The sequence below is a fragment of the Grammomys surdaster genome, unplaced genomic scaffold, assembly GCF_004785775.1.
Source record: "Grammomys surdaster isolate TR1022 unplaced genomic scaffold, NIH_TR_1.0 125789, whole genome shotgun sequence".
NCBI lineage: Eukaryota > Metazoa > Chordata > Mammalia > Rodentia > Muridae > Grammomys > Grammomys surdaster.
The window spans coordinates 3737273-3757351 of record NW_021620620.1 but is presented as its reverse complement, the minus strand read 5'-3'; the positions used below and the strand labels follow the sequence as shown (position 1 = coordinate 3757351).

Genomic DNA, 20079 nt, shown 5'->3' with positions numbered 1-20079 from the left:
TATATATTATATATTATATATTATATATTATATATTATATATTATATACTATATATATAATATAGACCCTAACATTGAGAACCTGGGGACCCAAACACACTTAGGTCCCACTGTCATGAAACCTACTAGTAAGAATTCATCTTCTTGGGATCGAGTATGACCTTAATATTGTGTTGCAGAAAGCTGGGCAGGGCTTTTAGTCTGGGAATACTAGGATTCCAGAATGCTGTCCTGATTTGGAAGTCAATGAAAGCCAGCACTGTGACCCCTTCAGGAGACATTTGCCACCACTGTAGTACAGGTAACACAAAGGAGGTTGAGGGGCAACAGAATTTGTGCATACGTTTAGCTATCAGAATATTTAGGTTTGACTTTGTGCTCTTTGTGACCTGGGGCAGGTCACTTGACAATTCTGAGTCTTAGTTCCTTTCCTTTAATAAGCAGGATTGGTCTCTGGTGTAATGGCCATAGAGACTGGACACATGAGGCCTCAGTAACGTGTTCACATCAAGGGCCTCAGCACATCTCACCTAGTCAATGACGGCACACGACTCAACAGCTGGGAGTATTTCCATAATAAACATCAGAAAACCCTGAGATCATGAACCTGGGAGCTCTATCCACACTGTCCACATCTGTCCAAAGTGGAGGCAGTTCTTGGGAAGAGTAGAGCACCTCCCAGTTACACTCACAAACAGCCCATAGTCCCTGGCCCAAAATGGGTACTGGACAAACAGTAGTTCTTTGCCCCTGTTCAGACTGCCTAAGTCAGAAAGCAGGGCTGATTTGGGGGAGATCCGTGAGGAGTTCTAGAACCATCATCTCCACACAAGAGACTCAGTGACCTCAATGTCTCTACAACCCAAGTGACTAACGTGGCTCCTTGGGGTGAGTAGACCTGTTTGGAGGAAAGGATTCAGGACACAGGGAATGATATGTGGGAAACCACACAGGAAGGAAGCCAGCTTGTTCCCTGTCCCATAAATGAGATGGGAAAAAGAACAAATGCCACCTGAAGATGCTCAACCTGTGATGATCAGGCCTGGATTTATTGACTTCCAAGTGGGGTAAAAGTAGCACGTACACAAGCATCATACTTGGAAATTTTAATTTGAATTCTTTTCCCAGTCTAGCAATGTGACATATGATCCCCCCTCCTCTCTACCAACAGCACTGTACAGGTGCTGTGTGGCTAAGCTGGGATGTTTGGGTTATTGGCTAGAGTCGATGCATTGGTCTCTTACAAGTGAGGAGGGTTTATTGGGGTATATCCCATTACGCCATCTTGACAAGCATCTGTGCTTTGGTGTTAATGGATTTCTCATGGAAGTTCTTGTTATCGCCTACGAGACAGCCCACAATCAAAGGGTATTTCTCATCCATGTGACACAGTTTCCTCCAAACAGTGGCCTTTGGCGGGTCCAGTTCAATTAAATCTATGCTACATCTAATGTGTTAGCCAAAGAATAAAGTAATTACTGTGATACTAGATTGGGAAGTTATTCAAACATATTGAACTTGTAAAAACAGTCAGTGTTACTTAAAGATGAAGTCAAAGACTCATGAGTGTGAAGCACGAGACACATGCTAGCGTTATGATGGTTATAAGGATCTCAGAGCTGAAGATGCCTGCAAATGCTTTGATGGTATTATTAAAATATAGGTTGCCATTACATTTTTAATTTAGATATCCATGGGGTGTCCTTCCATGCTGTTTCAGTCACAATGACTAGATAGAAAAATTACTCACAAATTAAAATCAGACCAACTGGCCCACTTTTTCCCCAAGTAGAAAACACAGCTAACTGTAAAGGACAAGAAAACAGGGCTCACTTGGAACCCTCTCGTACTGGGTTTTGTAGTCTGTTCAGGTACATCAAAATCTATGAGCCATCTACTCCTCCCTCCTTCCCTCCCTCCCTCCATCCCTGCCCATCCATAGCCCATTATCTGTTGTATTCCTGTGTCTTTTTCCCTGTGACTGCAGGGTTACGTGGGTTGCACACTATGGTATTTGAAGACTTCCATGAACTGAAGAAGAACAATCTATTTAATAAGTTTTGATTATATGGAAAGATCATTTGTTTTACTTTTCTACTGTCAGTATTTACTCTCTTATTCCATGAGTGTATGAGCCTGGCCATGAACAAAAGAGTAACAGGGGAAAGGTCTCTGTTTTCTCTGACCCTGAAAGAGAGCTCATGGCACTGCCTGATTTCAGTGGTGCTAAAGAGCTTCCAGGATCAGAAAGGTCTCTGATCAGCACAGCATACCAGGCCTTCCACAGCTGATGATCCCAGCCATCAAAGGGTGGCCTTGAGGAGATGCATTAAGGAGGGGGGTGCTCTTCATGCTCCTACCTGGCTTGATCTATCTGGGGATCCAGACTCACTAGGGAGGTTTCAAAGTGCATTAGTTCAGTCAGGCCCCTATTCTGCCTTAAGCTGATTAATGGCCAGGCTCTGAGCCAAAGGTCTCACTGGAGAGAGGCTCCTTAATGCAAGTGTTGCTATAGCCAGGTCCTCACTGTTTAGACCTGGTAGGCTTCTTCCCACAGTATGGGTGGGCTGTGCGAGCAGGCTCAGCTGATCTGGCTGGATCCCAGTCTAATGGAAGTGTTCTTTCCTGTCTAGAAGCCTTTTAACCAGTGCTTAAATTTATCTCCAATAGAAGAAAACCAAATGACAGCCAATATTTGAATATGCAGGGCAGTCTGGTGGCCAGGATTAGTGACCATCTGGATTTTTAGCTAGTCAAACTTGAGGTGAGCGCTCATTTAAGACTTGTGTCATCCGGAAGCTAGATAGCACACAGGGCCCCAGTACATTCAATCAATGAGTAAACAGATGGATTCAGGCAAGAATAAACAAAGGGACTTGGTTTAAATAAGTCCCAAAGGACAAAGAAGGATCTCAGACAAAGGGCAATTTTATTTACTACGCTTTCAGGCCCCAGGCTATGGCTGTCAAATATAGTACTACACAGGATTTGAGACATTCTTGTTTATCTGAAGCTCAACTTTTACTACTGACTCCTCATTTTATTTGCTATGTCTGGGCACTCTACAATGGCGAGACACCGATAGACAGACGGTCATAAGTATATGGGCTTTCCTGACCTGAGTTCATCCTTTTTTGTGAACAAGTGTAGAACAGTTTCTTGGGCATGCCTCCTATTGAATATCTCTTCTCTCTGTTCACAGCAAAGCCCAGATGCTTAACACCTGCCTGCTCTTTAAAAGACAGAATGGGGCATACACACACACACACACACACACACACACACACACACAAAAGATGTCTTCAATGTCCATTCTAGGCTGAACAAGGAGGTACAGGGAGAAAGTCACAGAGACTGAACATGAATTTCCAACTAGTTTCAAGGTTTTTTTTTTTTTTAATCATCTTAAAAATGTAGCTACAATACAAATCTCTCTCTCTCTCTCTCTCTCTCTCTCTCTCTCTCTCTCTATATATATATATATATATATATATATATATATATATATATATATATCACACACACACACACACACAGCCAAGTAACTGTGCCCAGAGTCTAGGCAGCTCCACTATCCCCAGAAAAGTCACACACACTGCTCTATGGTAGCCTAGTGTCCCCAGCCCATATTCCCTACCCTGGTGGATCCTTTTCCTGCAGCTACATAAATGGATTCACTCATTATGCAGACCATTCCAGTGGCTTCTTCTGGGAAATAGTGTGCTTTTAGGAATAACTTAGATTGTTGTGTATATGAGTGAATGTGTTCTTTTTACAAACAATTCTTTATAACTATTTGAAATGCATTTTTATTTTTCATAGATACATTGTAACTATGTGGGCTGAGGTATGACATTTAAGTGTACACAAAGTATAAGAAACAGGCAGAGGTAGTCAGCATAACCACTCTATTTATGCTCAGCCATATGCTAGTGTAAGGAATTCATGTACTTAAGGATGTATCTTCCCCTTTGGGGCAATTATGAATGGGACATTGATAAACACAGGAATAAGCTTTCGTACGAATGTGATGTTTTTTTCTTTTCCCGGAGTGAATAGTTGCTGGGGAAGATGAACCTTCTTATGATGAGAATATGGTTAATTTTATATGAAATAGCTAAACAGTTTCAGTTTGTGCCCTACTGTGTGCCCTACTGTGCTCATTCCATCTCTGTGCCATTGGTTTTATGTTTGTTTTCACTATAGACTTTCTTCCTATATTCTGGATTCCAGATATTTGCTTATAAATATTTCCCTCATTCTCTGCTTTACCTTTTACATGCTTAATACTTTGCTCACAGAGCAAAATTTTTAATTTTTCAAGCCCATTTTTTTATAACATTATCCTTTGGAGAATGTACTTTTGGCAAACTATAGGTCATAAAAATTATCTCCAGCTTCTTCTAAAAGTTTTATAGCTTACATCCATATCCATGATCTACTTTGTATTAATATGAGTTATTTTCATTAAGTTGTTAATAGTTTATTTCATTTCTTTTAACATGTGGATGAGCAATCATTACACAAAGTTTGTTTCTCTACCAAAATGTTGTCAGAAATCAGCAGACTGTGTTGGTTACATTAGTACACGTTTATGTTTTGGAGAGTGTTTTCTGTCTCATTAGTCTACATATCTGTCCTGCTGATGGCACCTGTTAATCACATGATGAGTTTTTAAATTATTGTACATGAATCTTCCATTTTCTCCTTTTTTCAAAATTGTTTTTTTAATTTCTAGCTCCTTTACCTTTTAACACTTCAGAATTTCAAATTTTAGAATTTTTTATGCATATAAACATGAAATATAAAATCCATAGATAGATAGATAGATAGATAGATAGATAGATAGATAGATAGATAGATAATCTTGCTGAAAGTTCAGTTGGAATCATTGTATTTTATGATTTTATGACTAATTTCATAAAAACCACGGGTTTTTTCTATTCATGTGTGCTTTGTTTTTGCATTTATTTAGATTCTTTTAAGTCAATAGTTTGTAATTTTCATCATAGAAGTCCTCATTGTTACATATCTGAAATATGTAAACTTTTCTCTTAGGAACATTTTTTTCCTTCAAGTTTTAACTTCTGATCATTACTCAATAATATGTAGATATGCAGGAGGTGGTTGTGTGCTAACATTGCTTCCTATGATCCTGCTAATGTTGGTTATCAGTTTAAAGAATGTTCAAGAAATTGTGTGATGGTCTTTATGTGGACAATCAGATCACCTGTGTATATAGACATTTTTACTTCGTTCATTTCTAATGCTATGCTCTTTTTTTCTTGCATTATGTCATTGCCTAGAATTGACAATATTATGTCAATAGGTACAATAGAATCCCTGACTTACTCATACACCTGGGGTCAGGGAGACATTCAGTTTCTTTTAAAAGAAAGGGCTTGGATTTTAAGATGTTTGTGTCTTAATGTAGTATGCATGGAGGCCAGCAGGGGGCGCTGCATCCACTGGAGCTAGAATTACAGGTGGTTGTGAGCTGCCCAAGGTGGGCACTGAGAACTGAACCACTGTCAGCAAGGCAGAAATGTTCTTAATGGCTGAGTAGCCTCTCTGGGCCCCATGTCTTCTCTCCACTTTGAGAACAAAGTCTGCCTTGAATCACTGTTTGGCTTTCACGTCACTGGTTTTGATTTGTCTTCCATTTTGTTCAGACTATGGATTATCTGTGAATGTGCTGCTCCCTGGCTGACTACCTGGAAGTAGACCTCAACCCGTGGGTCACCACCCCTTTGGGAGTCACATACAGACATCCTGAATATCAGATATTTATATTACTATTCATATCAGTAGCAAGTATACAGTTATAAAGTAGCAAAGGTGTAATTTTAAGGTTGGAGGCCACCACAGCATGAGGACCTGTATTAATGGGTCACAGCATTAGGAAGGTTGGAAACACTGGTTTAGAGTCTACTTCTTCCTAGCTGTTGACCTCTCTCACTTCTGGGCTTCAGTCTTCCTCTCTGAACAGCAGAACAGCACTGGATCTCCTGGGAGACATTATGTGTACCTAGTAACATGTTTATGAACCAGCATCATGGGTGCTACACAGTACTACATGATCTATACTCCCTAGGAGCTCTGTAAAGGGGCTATTTTAACAAACAGGGAGACTGAGGCAGAGATTAAGAAAACTGCTAGCTACAGAACTAGACTAGCATGCCAAGGAGGCCAGGATCTTCGGTCACCCTCTACATTCTAGGGCTCTGTGTTGTGCTCTTCCTTCCTGCTGCCATACCTATTTACGGAGAGCAATCTTTAGTTGGTGTCAGTGTGAGGGATGTGGGAGAGGCTGTGGAGCACTGGAGATGAATGAGCATTGTCCTGGAGCTTCATCACCCTGGATGCCTCCAGGAGCTTTGCCAGACCCACCCTGGTTCCCTCCACGCTTGGGGAGAGGAATGGAATTCTGAGTGCTGATGTGAAGATAAGCCCTGACTCCCCAGGCTCAGGACTGTTCTCATCACTCTGCAGTCACAGTAACCAAGGCTTGCTAGCTCTTCTGGGTCCCAAATGTGAGAGGAATATGACAGTCATTTTTAACACTAACTCTATTTTTTTCCCTCCAGGCTTCTGCTGCCTCTGACAACAGCATCCCCTCCCTTCCCAGGATGGTCTTTTGACAATACTAAGGAGACTCTGTATGTGAGTCAGTGAAGTAGCACATAGCCACACACACACACACACACACACACACACACACGCACGCATACATGCACATGCACACACGCAACCTGGAGTCAGAAGACTAGTTCCCAGGACAGTAGCCAGAGAATGAGAAAGAGAAGTGTTGAATATCCTTCAGGCCTGTACCTCTAACATCTGGGAAACTGAAATCTGAAGAGATGAGAACAGTTGAATCCCTCTGGTGTCGGTTGCTACTGCAGCTGTCTTGACTCCTCTCTGTTACCCTGTTTGGTTTTGGTTTTGAATTTTTGCCCCTCTGTATCATCAGGGATCACAGCATAGTGTGGTGTCCCCTACTAACAAGATCTGTCTCTTCTGTTCTTATCAGAGCCTACCGTCTAGCAGTTTCATGTAACTTCTTCCTCAAACTCATCACCATCAACTTGGGAAAACCATTCTTCAAATACACTCCCATAATTAGAGACCATGGCCAAGGGCGGGAAAGGCCCCAAGGGCAAAAAGATCACCCTTAATGTGGCAAAGAATTGCATCAAAATCACATTTGATGGGAGAAAACGTCTTGATCTGAGCAAGATGGGAATCACCACCTTCCCCAAGTGTATCTTGCGGCTCAATGATATAGATGAGCTAGATCTTAGCCGGAATCTGATCAGAAAAATTCCCGACTCCATCTCCAAGTTCCAGAACCTGCGATGGCTCGACCTGCACAGTAACTATATTGACAAGCTCCCCGAATCCATTGGCCAGATGACCTCCCTGCTCTTCCTCAATGTCAGCAACAACAGGTTGACCACCAACGGGCTGCCTGTGGAGCTGAACCAACTCAAGAACATCCGCACCGTGAATCTGGGCCTTAACCACCTCGACAGCGTGCCCACCACACTGGGGGCGCTGAAAGAGCTCCATGAGGTGGGGCTACATGACAATCTGTTGACTACTATCCCTGCCAGCATCGCCAAGCTTCCCAAGCTGAAGAAGCTCAACATAAAGAGAAACCCCTTCCCAAATGCTGATGAATCAGAGATGTTCGTAGACTCCATCAAAAGACTAGAAAACCTCTATCTGGTGGAAGAGAAGGATCTGTGTGCATCTTGTCTGCAGAAATGTCAACAGGCCAGGGACAAGTTGAACAAAATCAAGAGCATGGCCCCCTCTGCACCGAGAAAGGCCATCTTTTCCAATTTGGTTTCACCCAACTCAATGGCCAAGGATTCCCAAGAAGAATGGAGGTGACCTGGGACCCTGAGGCAGGAGGGAGAAAGGAGGGAAGATGAGGCAGTGGGATGTACCCAAAGGAGAGGGCTCTTGTATTACTGTGGGAGCCTTTCTATCCAAGCCATAAAACACCGTTCCCTACCTCGTGGACTATGGTTTGGTTGATTGAAGGGCTTTTGGTTTTTTGCCACTCTGTACAGTTCACTTCTTTCTTACACACACATACCCATGTTTCCAACCACAGGGAACCAAGAAAGGACCCTTATCTATCTGTCCATCTCATTTCTGTCCTGAACTCTCCTGGTGACCAATTATGGCCAGGGAACTAATGCTACCAACATACTCTTAAGTATCTCTGGCATTTAGGAACATATTGCCAGCTCCCAAATGTAGAATTCATTCTATCAGAAAATGTTGGATCTAGGCCTTAGAGGCCAGGAGTCTGAGAGCGTGGGTTGGTAGGAGAGTAATGGCTGAGAGATAGAGAAGCATCACCACTGAATATCACCAGGAAAGTCAGAAGCATCTCTTTCATTATGCTTGCCCAGTTGTTCTATGAACTTTCCTGAAGATCCTCGGTTGACTGTATATGTGCCCAGTGCCTTTTCAGACCCTTAGGAAGAATGAGAGGTGTGTGTGGGTCATTGTGGTAGGTGCAGGAAGCATGTGCTAAGGAGAAAAGCTTGGCTGGCATGTACAAGCTGGAAGAGAGGCCAAGTAAAGAGAGATGGGCAGAACATTCTGACCTGAGGAACTTAGAGGTCGAGGACTTCACCATTTCAACGTCCATAGACAGTCATTCTCAGGGACTTTGCTGCTAGGCATTCACTTTCACAGGCTGGGCTGGCAGAGATAAAATCTGAAGAGTCTAGAATTGAGCAGATGAAGGCTTATGGCAACTCATCTACCTCCCAGGGGCTCCTTACTTCTTATTGTCTGGTTCCTTCATCTGAGAAAATGAAATGCTAGAGCCCATGGGCTTCTGAGTCAGGCAGCCTGGAGCAGACACACAGGAGACTTGGACAGGAGACATGGAGTTTCCCTCCATGAAGGAAAGCCTAGTGTGCAGCTCAAAGACAGCTGTGGGGAGAGTCAGGAGTTATTAGTTCTTCAGGCAGAGATGGAAAGGGTGGAGGGAATGTTCCCACCACTGTAAGCTCTCCTCGGATCTATGGTTCCCCTTTCACTCACAACTTCATAGCCATGAGAGTAAAGGACAGAGGAAGACACCTTGCCCAGGCCTTTTCCCTGACTTTGCTGAGTGGGTGGGGAGCTATGCAGCAGTGGCCATGTGGAGGCCTCGGTGCTGGAGCTGGCTCATTTCTTCTTCACACTATAAATGACAGCAGACAGCACCCTTCATCTTCCAGCTCCTAGGGACTCATATTCCTTTCTTGATGCTTAGTTTGCAACACTCCGAATCACACTTTCAAAATCTCAGGATAATCTAGATTCAAACTTCCCATTGTGATTTCCTCCAGTTGTTAAATATTTTTCATAACCAAAGCACAATCTAGTTCTAAGTACAGTTGCTTACCAAATCCACCATTTTGTCGCATAAGCCAGCTACAAAAGGGGCATGTTGTCTTCCCAGTTATTTCTCTGTGTGTATGTTTCCACATGACTAAAATTAGAGTCTTCATGTCATTTCTACCCTGTTTTGAAGCCCATGCTGTCACATGGTCTTTGGAACCAACATTGTGAACATCTGTAAGACAATTGTTCTCATGACATGCATAACGATATGTTCTTGTGGACCTTAAAGTTGTTTCCAATTTTGCACTAATGGAAATATTTCTGTGATGAGAATTTGAATTGTCACGTGGTTTAGATTATTTTCTGGCAGTTCTGCACCCTGAAAATAGTGTGTTCCTGGGTCTATTTTAAAATAGTTGTGACACACGCCATCGCGTAGAATGTATTTAACCCACCAGTAACATGCATCACTGAATCCACTCACCACAGCCTCCTCAATGTGGCCACTTCTCTTTATATCTTCTCTTCCTCTAATATAGCTGGTGATTTATTGGAAGCCCATCTAAAGATGAGGCTACTGTCATATCTGAAACAGGGCCCTAGGTATGAGTATCTCTGCAGGAAATATCTATCAGAAGTGGAAATGGTCACTCAAACAGCCCTGATCTCAGAAGAAAGATAAGCTCAGGTTTGCTGCTGGCAACCACAGCTACATCTGCATGCATGAATTTCCTGTTTTTTGTTTCCTCTTCTTTTTTTCCCCCAGACAGGGTTTCACTATGTAGACCAGGCTAGCCAGGAATTCACTGTGTAGACCAGAACAATAGCTAGAGGATGAGGCAGTAAGAGAAGTACTGAGCATCCTTTAGCCCAGTCCTGTATCTCTAGCATCTGGGAAACTGATGTCTAAAGATGTGAGCTTTGGTGTGGGTTGCTGTTGCTGATTCCCTGACTCCCCTCTGATATCCTCTGTACCATTGAGGATCACAGCAGAGGCTAGTGTCCTCTCTTAACTAGACTCATCTTTTCTGCTCTTCTCACTGGGGACCATCATCCAGCAGAAGACAGCCTGTCTCTTCCTCCCAAGTGCTTGGATTAAAGGCACCACCCTCAAGCTGTTTCCTCTTCTCTACAATTTCTAACACTGCTATGGAGAAAAGAGACACTTAGAACTCTCTTTTCCAAGTTTTAGGCAAAACTCTAAATAAATAAATTCATAAATTCACTAGCCAGGCCTTAAGGTTGGGAGCTCTGCTAACAGAATTTGTCAGACCACACAGGAATAGCATATGGTTCTGCCTTTCAGACGGGAAGCTAAAAGGGCTTCTGTTTGTGGCTTGATGGCCATGGGTAAAAGCAGACATGGCGATAGTTCCTGCTGTTGTCAAAACTAGTGTCTGCTTTCTTTCTCTCTTCCTCTCTCCCCCCTCTCTCCCTTCCTTTCCCTCTTCTTTCCTTCCTTCCTTCTTTTCCTGCCACCCTTCCTTCCTTCCTTCCTTCCTTCCTTCCTTCCTTCCTTCCTTCCTTCCTTCCTTCCTTCCTTTCCCTTTAGCCAGCATCAACACCTTCTGCCTTGCTTGTGATAAATAGAAAGGCTGAGCATTCCTGCAGTCCCATGACTTGACAGACTAAGGCAGGAAGATTGCTGAGTTATGTGGCAGCTACAATTAACAGGATTAATCAATCTAAAGAAACTTTTAAAGAGAATGTTTTGGAAATGACAGACACTGTTCCTGTTTGAAACCCAGGTTTCATCCTTTTGTTTCTTCTTCTATTGTGGCTTTTAGCCAGTTTGAGATCCCCTCATTAGGATTCTGTGGTTCTTTTTTGAACCCAAATCTGGGGTTCTTCTTGAAACTGATTATTACAGAACTTTGGGTTTTTGTTTGTTTGTATTTTTTATGCTAGAATGTAAAGACAGAAGAGGCTCAGAGCCCAGTGCTGTTTGGACATCCTTGGTGTGGTCTGCATGAGAACCCAAAGTGTCACTTCTGAGCTCCCTGGAGAAGTGTGGCTGGTTACTTCATTCTTGCGGAACTTCACGGTACACGTGATCTAAAACGTACTCCGATAATGCACCTTTTTTTTTTTTTTTTTGGAGAAGCAGCTGGCTGGAATATGCAGGATACTTGTCTTGTACCTTTCTGAGGTCCTAGGTGAATTCAGCTCTAGGTGAATTTTAGCCATTTTCAATCCAAGCATGAGGATGTCTACAGGGATCCCAACCTCTAGTGCCCTAGTCAGTATGTAGAATCCAGGATGTACCCATTAGGAAGCCGGGCTCATGACAACAGGCTCACCTTCTCTGAGCCTGATGCTTCTAGATCCACATAGAAATGAGATCTAGAAAGAGCAGCAGGCAGTCTGTGAGTGCTGTGTAGATCAACTGCTTGCTCAAAGCACTTTCTCTAGAGAATGTGTATTACGTTTTCTAGGCATCCATAGAAATAAGTAAAGAGGAGACATTAAGGAAAACATTGCAGCCACAGCCTGTGCCAGGAAGGGTCTGGGTCTTGACTGTAGATTCCTTCCTCTGCTCTCTCTGTTGTCCTCTCCCTAACTCATCCCCAACGAGCTGCCACATCTCAGCATGGTGGTCCTCAAAATCTCCTCACAGATTTGAAGCCCTCTGACTACCTGGCATACACGATATTTCATTTACATTCTCAATGAAGCTGCTTTCTGTACTTTCATCTTTTCTGTGTCTTAGACAGGGTTTAAGCATATTACTCCATCAGGCCTGAGAACCAAGCAGGCAAACAACTTTGATTGTCTGACGGGCACTCTAGTTAGACACATTTTTAGCAAGGAAGTGCTGGCTACCAGACAAAGACTGGAGAGATGGAGCAATTAGCAGTCAACTTCTGCATCTTACTTAATATTGATGGCTTTTTTTTCCTGCTATGAAATACCACTGCCATGTTTTCCCTTATTTGCAGTCAGCCTAAAAAGATTTGATACAAAGCCATGGGTTTCTCGTTCCTAAAGCAGAACAGAAACTATGCACAACAACAGTAGTCCTTGTTCCTGAGAGCCAGGTACAGCCTGGGTGACCCTGGTGTGACCTCAGTATGACCTGTGTTTTGCCCTGGTAGCCTGGAGCAGTTGCCTTAGTCTCTTGTATCTCCATTCCCCAGGTTACGCTCAACATCCAACTCCTAGAGTAGCTTATGGCAAAATACACGAAGACCAATCAGCTAACAGAAATAAACGACTCTGAAGAGGAAAAGTCCTAAATTAGAAGACTGAGTGGCACAGGGAACACTCTGGAAGACAGGCTCTCCGGTGCTGCCCAAGTCACTGAATTGTTTTATGATTTTTACTTTATTTACCTTGTTTCTATGCTACCTGTTTGTGGAAATGTCCTTGAAAGATATTTTATGTGGTTTTCTAGATGCATGTAAAGAGAACGTGTAAGATGATTATAGACATACACTGATAGACAATTAAAGACTTAAGAGTCTACAGTAAGACTGAAAAGTCTTTTGTTCTCTACATGTCAGTCAAAATGGTACAATATCACCACCACCAGTAACTTGTGAAAATTACATGTATATAATTATAAACATCAAGGAGCCAAGACATAATAAAATACACACCTAAAGAAATACATGCACATGATGAACAACTCCAAGTGGAATTTTAACCGTTTCCTTAGTTGTACACAAAAAGGTAGCAAAAGGAAAACAGAAATAAGGAAAACACAGACCAAAATTAAAAGAGCCTTGTGTTCTAACATTTTAATAATTACACTAAATGTAAATGGTCAATTTTATTTGTAGTGGCTCTAGAAATAACCAGGTGACTTTTAATCCACAAGTAGATGAACAAACTCTGGTGTTATATCTTACATAGAGAGTGCTAATCAGCAATAAAAGGAAACAAATTATTTGAAATTACAACAACTTGGACAGAGCTCAGTGGTAGTATTCTGGTCTTTAAAGGGCCAGTCTCCAAATATTGCACACTCTGTGATTATATTTATAGAAATGCCTCTAAATGATAAAATGAAAGTGATGACAGTGCAGGTCAGTAGTTGCCAGTAGTCAAGAATGGCAGGCATTTCAGGGGTGAGCTTGATAGTGAAGTGGCAGTACAAGAGCTGTCTTTGTAATGATGATTGCACACTAGGATTATGGTAGTACTCACATGAATCTGGGCATAATGCAAAAATCACAAAGATGTAAACAGACATGGATGGTTCTGGTTTTAAAACTATGTAAGTCAGTGGTTAAACCACTTGCTCCCATGGAGGATGGGGAAGTAGATGATGTATGTATGGAGACTCCACTGTTTTACAACTTCCTATAACTTTATTGTTATTTTAAAAACAAACCTTAAAATAATTAAAGCCTAAACTCAACAACAGGCATATCTCTGTACCTCTCTCCTTGTACTTAAGGGTCACTATGGCATGGTTAACGTGATACTCTAGCATACCCAGTAAGCTCTGAGCTGTATGTAATTCTTCAACCATGCCATAGAATTAAGGCATTTCAATCAAAGGAACACTGTACTTTCAGCTCACTAGATTCATTTGAAAGTACTCATTGTGATTGTATCCTTGCAGGTTCTAATAGATTCGCTTCAAAAAAAATTATATGGCTTCTGTGTCTATGTTCTAGGCTTCTTGGAGTTGGCTACGCACAGGTTTATCTGAAGTAGATGAACAACTAGGCTGCTTCCCAGCTTCCCACTATCCCTGGACATCACACATCTCTTACCTAATCAGATGATGTTGCAGGAATGTATTAGAAACATCTGAATGCTGGGGTACTGGTTGTCACACTCGTTCTGAGTTAGTGGCAGCATTTATTCTATGTCTGGTTACACATGTTATTCTCTAAGCCCAAAGGGATGGATTGTTTCAGCTTCCACTTCTCAGGGCTTCAGATCATCTAGAAACCCCAGAACAATATTGCTCCATTTGAGGAGGAGATGAAATGATCCTTACTAAAATAATCATATGCATTACAGATATCAAGCCCCTGAGCTAATCAGTGACCCTGATCTCTGAGGAGGGGGACTAGAGGTAGAAACATGGTAAAGCGGGGAACTTGTTGAGTCCAGACACTGTAACTAACCACAGAAGATCACCATCTTACAGGACTGGTGTAGCTTTTTGTCACTGACATTCTAAATTCCTTGTCTTTTATGATTTTCAAAGAGCATTTATAAAGGAAATAAACAGAAAGCCCTCGATGGTAGAACACTGTGTTGAAACATGCTTTTTGTGAACTTGAGAGCATTCTATGATGTTCTCAGCAGATGACAGGTTTCCTACAAGAGCCTCCATGCTGGAAAGCATGCTAGAACTGTACCAAGAGCAACACAGAATGACCCAGGTAAATCCTGCCACAATGTGAAAAACCATCACAGCGGAACTAAAAGAAGCTGTTGCATATGTGTGAAGAGGCATGCAAAGATGAGTGAGGACACTACACACGCTTGACCCATCCCAGAGAACTGTCATTGTACCACCTGACAGACGTCTCTGTAGGGAACCCCAATGTGGGGGACTCACCCTGTTCATCGGCATTATTTCCTCTATCCTTTCTCTGTCTGCCTCCTCCCTAACTGGACTAGAAACTGAAACAGAGAGTATGCATTGCTGGGGTAGAGCGCTTTAAGAGTCTGAGGACAATAGCCTAAGAATGGTTACACCCAGCTGTGGAATTCCTAAATGCTTCACATGATACATTTTTAAGAACATGCTGTCCTGATTGGATCAATGAAATAATTTGGTTGGTTCTCAGATCAACATGTAACATAAATTGAGAAAATGAAAATCAGTTTGTGAATATTTTGCAAAAATAATCCGGATACAGTGTATGGTTTGAAGCAGACATCCTATGTGACTGCTGGTCAGAACATGCTGGAAGCATAGATGCTAGTGTTCTTAAATCCTGGCTAGAACAGAACTGCCTAGGGAAGTCCTTGCTTGGCAGACAGCCACAGCTTCCAGCAGACTTTCATGAGCCTAGAGAGCCAGCTGCACATGATGATGAGCGGGTGTATTGTGTTTATTTTGTTGCTTTCCTTCAGTTACATGAGGTAATGAGCCCTCTCTTTTGCTTCTATTCATTCATTTGGGTGGCTGATGACAAGTTACAGTCAAAATGTCCAAGAGTAATATCAGATGACCTGCACACCCAGGCTTAGCTTCATCAACTATTGAACTGTGTCCACTATGGCTGGCAAACAGCCACCTAACCACCAATGACCCACGGCACAGCCCTGCACAGCACCCTGATTCACCTTGACTTTCCCCTCTGTTAGTGAGAGAACTAAAGTTCTGCTCCTGTCAGCAGGAGCCACCCTCTGTTGAAACTGTCAGCGACTCCACATTGCCAAGGTGAGTCCTCTCACCTCAGTTCCTATCCTGCTTGGTCTATGGAGAATGCCTGACCATTCCTACCTTGAAGTACCTAATAGGCTTCTAGGGGCTTCCCCATACCTGTAGCCTGGGCTAGCTCTCTGCCTCTTCCTTCTCCACCTCTAGCTGGCTCATCTCTATGTGCTTCCTGTCTGCAGGCCCCTATGTGTACAAGCTCTCCACCTCTTTTCCTAGTGCATGCAATCACCTGTTGACTTTGTTCACTCTCTTGGTTTGAAATCCTCCAAATTACACCTCATCAGGATCTCTCCATGCCCCTTAAACTCACAGGTTCGCATTTCTGATGATCTACGTGATGTTGTCCCCTGGCTCCTCCTGAAAGTGTGGCAGATATCTCTAAATTCCAGTGTCCCTAACAAAGTTCCAGACATGCAGCACCTACTGCAGCTCGTTCTGGTTGTCTTCACGCCATTTCCCAACTGCTCAGGACTAAGCCTTTCACTTTCCCTGAGTCTCCGTTCCCCCTCATGAACACCTCGCACTAGTCATCAAATCCCATCACCGTATCTTTAGCACACACCCAAAGTCTGACCACTCATATCTCTTCTGATAGCTCTTACCCACTACCAGCATCAGTTCCCCGGGGTCACAGCAGCAGGCTCTGAACCATTCTTTACTTTTGCCCCTGACCTATATGACCTATTCCTCACCTAATTGCCAAGGTAATTGTTCTCAAAGACAAATCAGGTCTGTCCTTCCTCTGTTGACCCCCATCCCCTACCTCCCAGATATTCATAAAAATAGCACCGTTACCAAGATTCCCCTAGGACTTTATAAACTCCCAATAAGCCTCTTTATCTCTTTCTAGTAAATCCCTAAAGGCCACAGGCAGCAGCCTTTGCCAGGCTAACCAAGCTCCCTGTAGGGATGTAATTCTGCTCCCTGGTCCCGGCAATGTTCCTTCCAGACCCCCCTATGATGGATATGCCATTGATAAAGTCTTAACTCAAGTATTTTATTTTTCTTGTTAACCTTTCCCTCACCACTCTCTCTCTCTTTTGTTTCTCAGACTAAATTGAGATGTACATCCTCCTCATGAGAATACAATAAACTCAACCAGAATAAGGAAGTCTGGCATTGTTTAGCTTGTCAATTTCTTAGGCCCCAGATGCCACAAGCTATCAATATTTCAAATAACTAAGTCAGACCCATCCATCTTTAATACAAAGTTACTAAATACCAGTCCTGGGATGACAACTGCCCTGCTCTAATATACTCCTGGATAAAACCAGTCCCTGTTTTCCTATTCTCATTCCCATCAGAAATAATATCTACTGATTCAAGATTGGCATTTCAAGAAACTGGGCCTCTGCAGAGGAGATGCTAAGTTTGGGGTCAGAACATGTGCCATTCACAGCAAAATGACCCACATCACAGGCTTTAAGTTTCTTTCTAACTCATTCACTACTCATTAAACTGTGTATCCCTTATCCAAAATGCTTACAACCAGAAATGTTCGAACTTCAGGTAGTTTCGGAATTTTGAATATCTGCATATGTATAATGAAGTGTCTTAGATCTGGGACCAAGAAATTCATGTTGGCCTGTTGATGTAGTCAGTGCGACTCCCATGTCAGCAGGCTCAGTGGTCGCTTTGCATGCATCCTCTAAACAAATCCTGGAGACAGTTTTATACACTATTTTTAGTATGCCTGGATGGACTGTGACCCATGTGTCGCCTGAGATAACACTCGGAGGTTTCTACTTGTGACATCCCATTGGTGCTCATAGATTCAGCTTTTGGAGAGTTTCAGATTTTCTAAAGTATACTGAGCCTGCCTTGATCTAGTTTCTGAACATACAGAAACTCTCATGGCTGGTGCACACCTCTTTCCCAGGGCCTGGTTCAGGCTGTGCTGGAGTTAGAGCCCCTGTGGTAGGGGATACTAGCAGTTCAGGTTGGAAAGGAATTTGCAAACAAATGGTTGTGCCCTTTGCATAGCTCCAGAACAGGCGATTGAAGACAAAGCATGTCTCTGCCCCAACATTACCTTAGGTTGAAGGGGTCCTCTGTGGTGCCTTTTCCTTTCAAGCTGGGTTGGAAAGTACAAAAGCTAAACAAAAAGAGAAATAGTTTCATCAGCAGAGTCACGGCCATCCCACCAGCAGCAGAAGAATGATCAGAACTGATAGTTCCACATCCCCTGTCCATGTCCCTTATTCCATCCTGACCATGGGGCCTCAGGTGCTTCTGAGGTACCCACCCCTTTAGCAGTCTCTTGTATCATACATTCTAGCTCCATTGATAACAACAATACTGAATCAAAGGGTTTGAAGATCTTTTGGGTGGCCTAAGCACCTTACATTTCCATGACCGATTTGACAACTACTTCTGTACATTTTTGTGTATCATTGTGGGTTCAAAGGTTATCTTAAGTCTCCTAAAGCACACACACTGCATTAGAGCTTCCATTAGGCCACCTCCACAGCCTAAACTCTGGGTTAACGTTTGAATCTGACATACTCTTCCCAAACTCCATGGTAAAACTTGGTTTCTGAGGTGCTCCTATTGGAATGTTGCAGAACTGTGGGGAGGTGATACAGAATGAAGGTCTTTAGGTCATGGTTAGGCCGACTTCTAAAAGGGACTGTGGGACCCAAGCTGCCCCCTTTTGCTCCTGTGTGCTTCCCTGCCATGAGGTGACATCTTTTCCTCATACTGTTAGCATGATGCATTGTTGGACAACATGTCTAGAGTAATGAGGCCAACTGACCAAGTACTGGCACCTCCAACATGTGACACCAAATAAACCATTCTCTTAGAAAGTGGTTGTCTCAAACATACCATTGGAGTGGCAGAAAGGAAACTCCACATTGCAGAAGAGACATGAGGCAACACCATGTGTCTGCTCAGCCCATTCAGACAGCAGGAGTTGCACCAATTGTTTGAAAAGGCAGCTGACCCAAAGAGGAGTGTCCTTGGCAGACACAAACCCGTACACTATTTTCCTCCATCTACATACTAAGTCCTGAATGTGGCAACTGACTCTGGGGTCACTTACCAGCCAGGGCCACCAGAAAAACAAAGCTGGAAGCTCCCCAGGTTAGAGGGTCAGAGGTCATCTGCTCCCCACCGGACCCCACCTCTTTGTGCTCTGCTGGTGGCCAGGACCCTGACCTTCTCTAGTCCACTTCTCTGTGACTTCAGTAACAACAGAAATAAATAACTCTGTATTTCAAGAATACAGATGCTGGCTGCCATTGCTTAGATTGACTCAAATACTTGGAGAAGAAAAGGGGGGCTGAAGCAAAACAGCAGGCTTCTCTTAGAAAAGACGCTTCAGCGTGCAAGTGGGAATCAGTGCTTTGGAGTTCTTTCAAGTGAAATACGAAACTGGGATGACTAGAATTGCAATGCAAAAGAGAGATTAAGTAAAAAAAAAAAAGACTTGGAAAATTAGAAAATATAGCCAAAATATTCTGGCAGTTTCGTTACATACCAGCTTCTTAAAGAGCCTGTGTCAGCATGGCTTCCTCCATTCAGTCACTGGCCCTGTCTCCCAAACAAGCTTCTCTGTTTTGGTTTGTACTTTGTTCCAAAAGTCAGAAAGCTCTTTGTGCCTCACCTAAATTCTGCTTGCTATGAGTTGGGGACACGTCCTCAGAGCTTGGAAATCTCTGCTTCTCTGTTCGAAATTTAGGATTGTTGCTTTGAAAGGAGAATTTGTCAGTCCTTACCTTCTGAAGGCTTTACTCCGGTCACTGTTGTAGAAGACAAGGAGCTTGGAATATCCATTTTGGAAGAAGATCTCCAGGGCAATATCCTATATAGAGAATCTACTTTTATTACGAATGACAATTCCAACACAGAGGTGCTCCTGGGTATCAGAGCACGTGGCAGTTGGGCATATGGGTCTCTGTAGCAGGAAGCCCTTATGGGTAGTGCAGACCTCTCTCTCGGGGTGAAAACCTTGCTGATGGCTGAGTGGGGCTCCAATAATAACATGTGCAGATGAAGCAGGAAGTGAAGGCTTTGTTTGCAGGATGAGTGAAGAGCCGACCAAGAGAGCATGCTCAGTTGCACACTCAAGTTGCATGACATTTCTGGGTCATAGGCTTGGTTTCCTAAAGTAGGACTCACTTCACCAGAAACTCTCAGAAGCTACAGAGTAGGGCTGACTCTCCAGCTGAGCCCAATGCTATGTTCATCTGCAGATGTAAGATGATGGAGTGCTCCCCACACCCATGTTGTGGAGCCATTCTGGTGTGACTATACACTGTGATTCCTGAATAAACTCTACATTTTTTTATCATCCTTTGGCCATTTTCTTCTCTTTCTCTCTCTCTCTCTCTCTCTCTCTCTCTCTCTCTCTCTCTCTCTCTCTC

At 43.0% G+C, this 20079-nt stretch overlaps 2 protein-coding genes across 3 annotated transcripts in view; one reads left to right on the top strand and one right to left on the bottom strand.

The window, feature by feature from the left end:
• The window catches only part of Lrrc18 (leucine rich repeat containing 18), a 23998-nt gene extending 10053 nt beyond the window's left edge, over positions 1 to 13945 (top strand). The window contains exons 3-4 of the mRNA XM_028789150.1: positions 7034 to 7895; positions 12495 to 13945. Of these exons, the coding sequence (XP_028644983.1) occupies positions 7132 to 7895; positions 12495 to 12519 (789 nt within the window). The 5' untranslated portion in view covers positions 7034 to 7131 and the 3' untranslated portion in view covers positions 12520 to 13945. The remainder of the gene's footprint in view (positions 1 to 7033; positions 7896 to 12494) is intronic.
• Wdfy4 (WDFY family member 4) overlaps positions 1 to 20079 on the bottom strand; it is a 233960-nt gene that overhangs the window by 48348 nt on the left and 165533 nt on the right. For both annotated transcript variants that reach the window (XM_028789147.1, XM_028789149.1), the window contains exons 46-47: positions 19432 to 19517; positions 17745 to 17807 (exon numbers count right to left, since the gene is read on the bottom strand). In XM_028789147.1, the coding sequence (XP_028644980.1) occupies positions 17745 to 17807; positions 19432 to 19517 (149 nt within the window). The remainder of the gene's footprint in view (positions 1 to 17744; positions 17808 to 19431; positions 19518 to 20079) is intronic.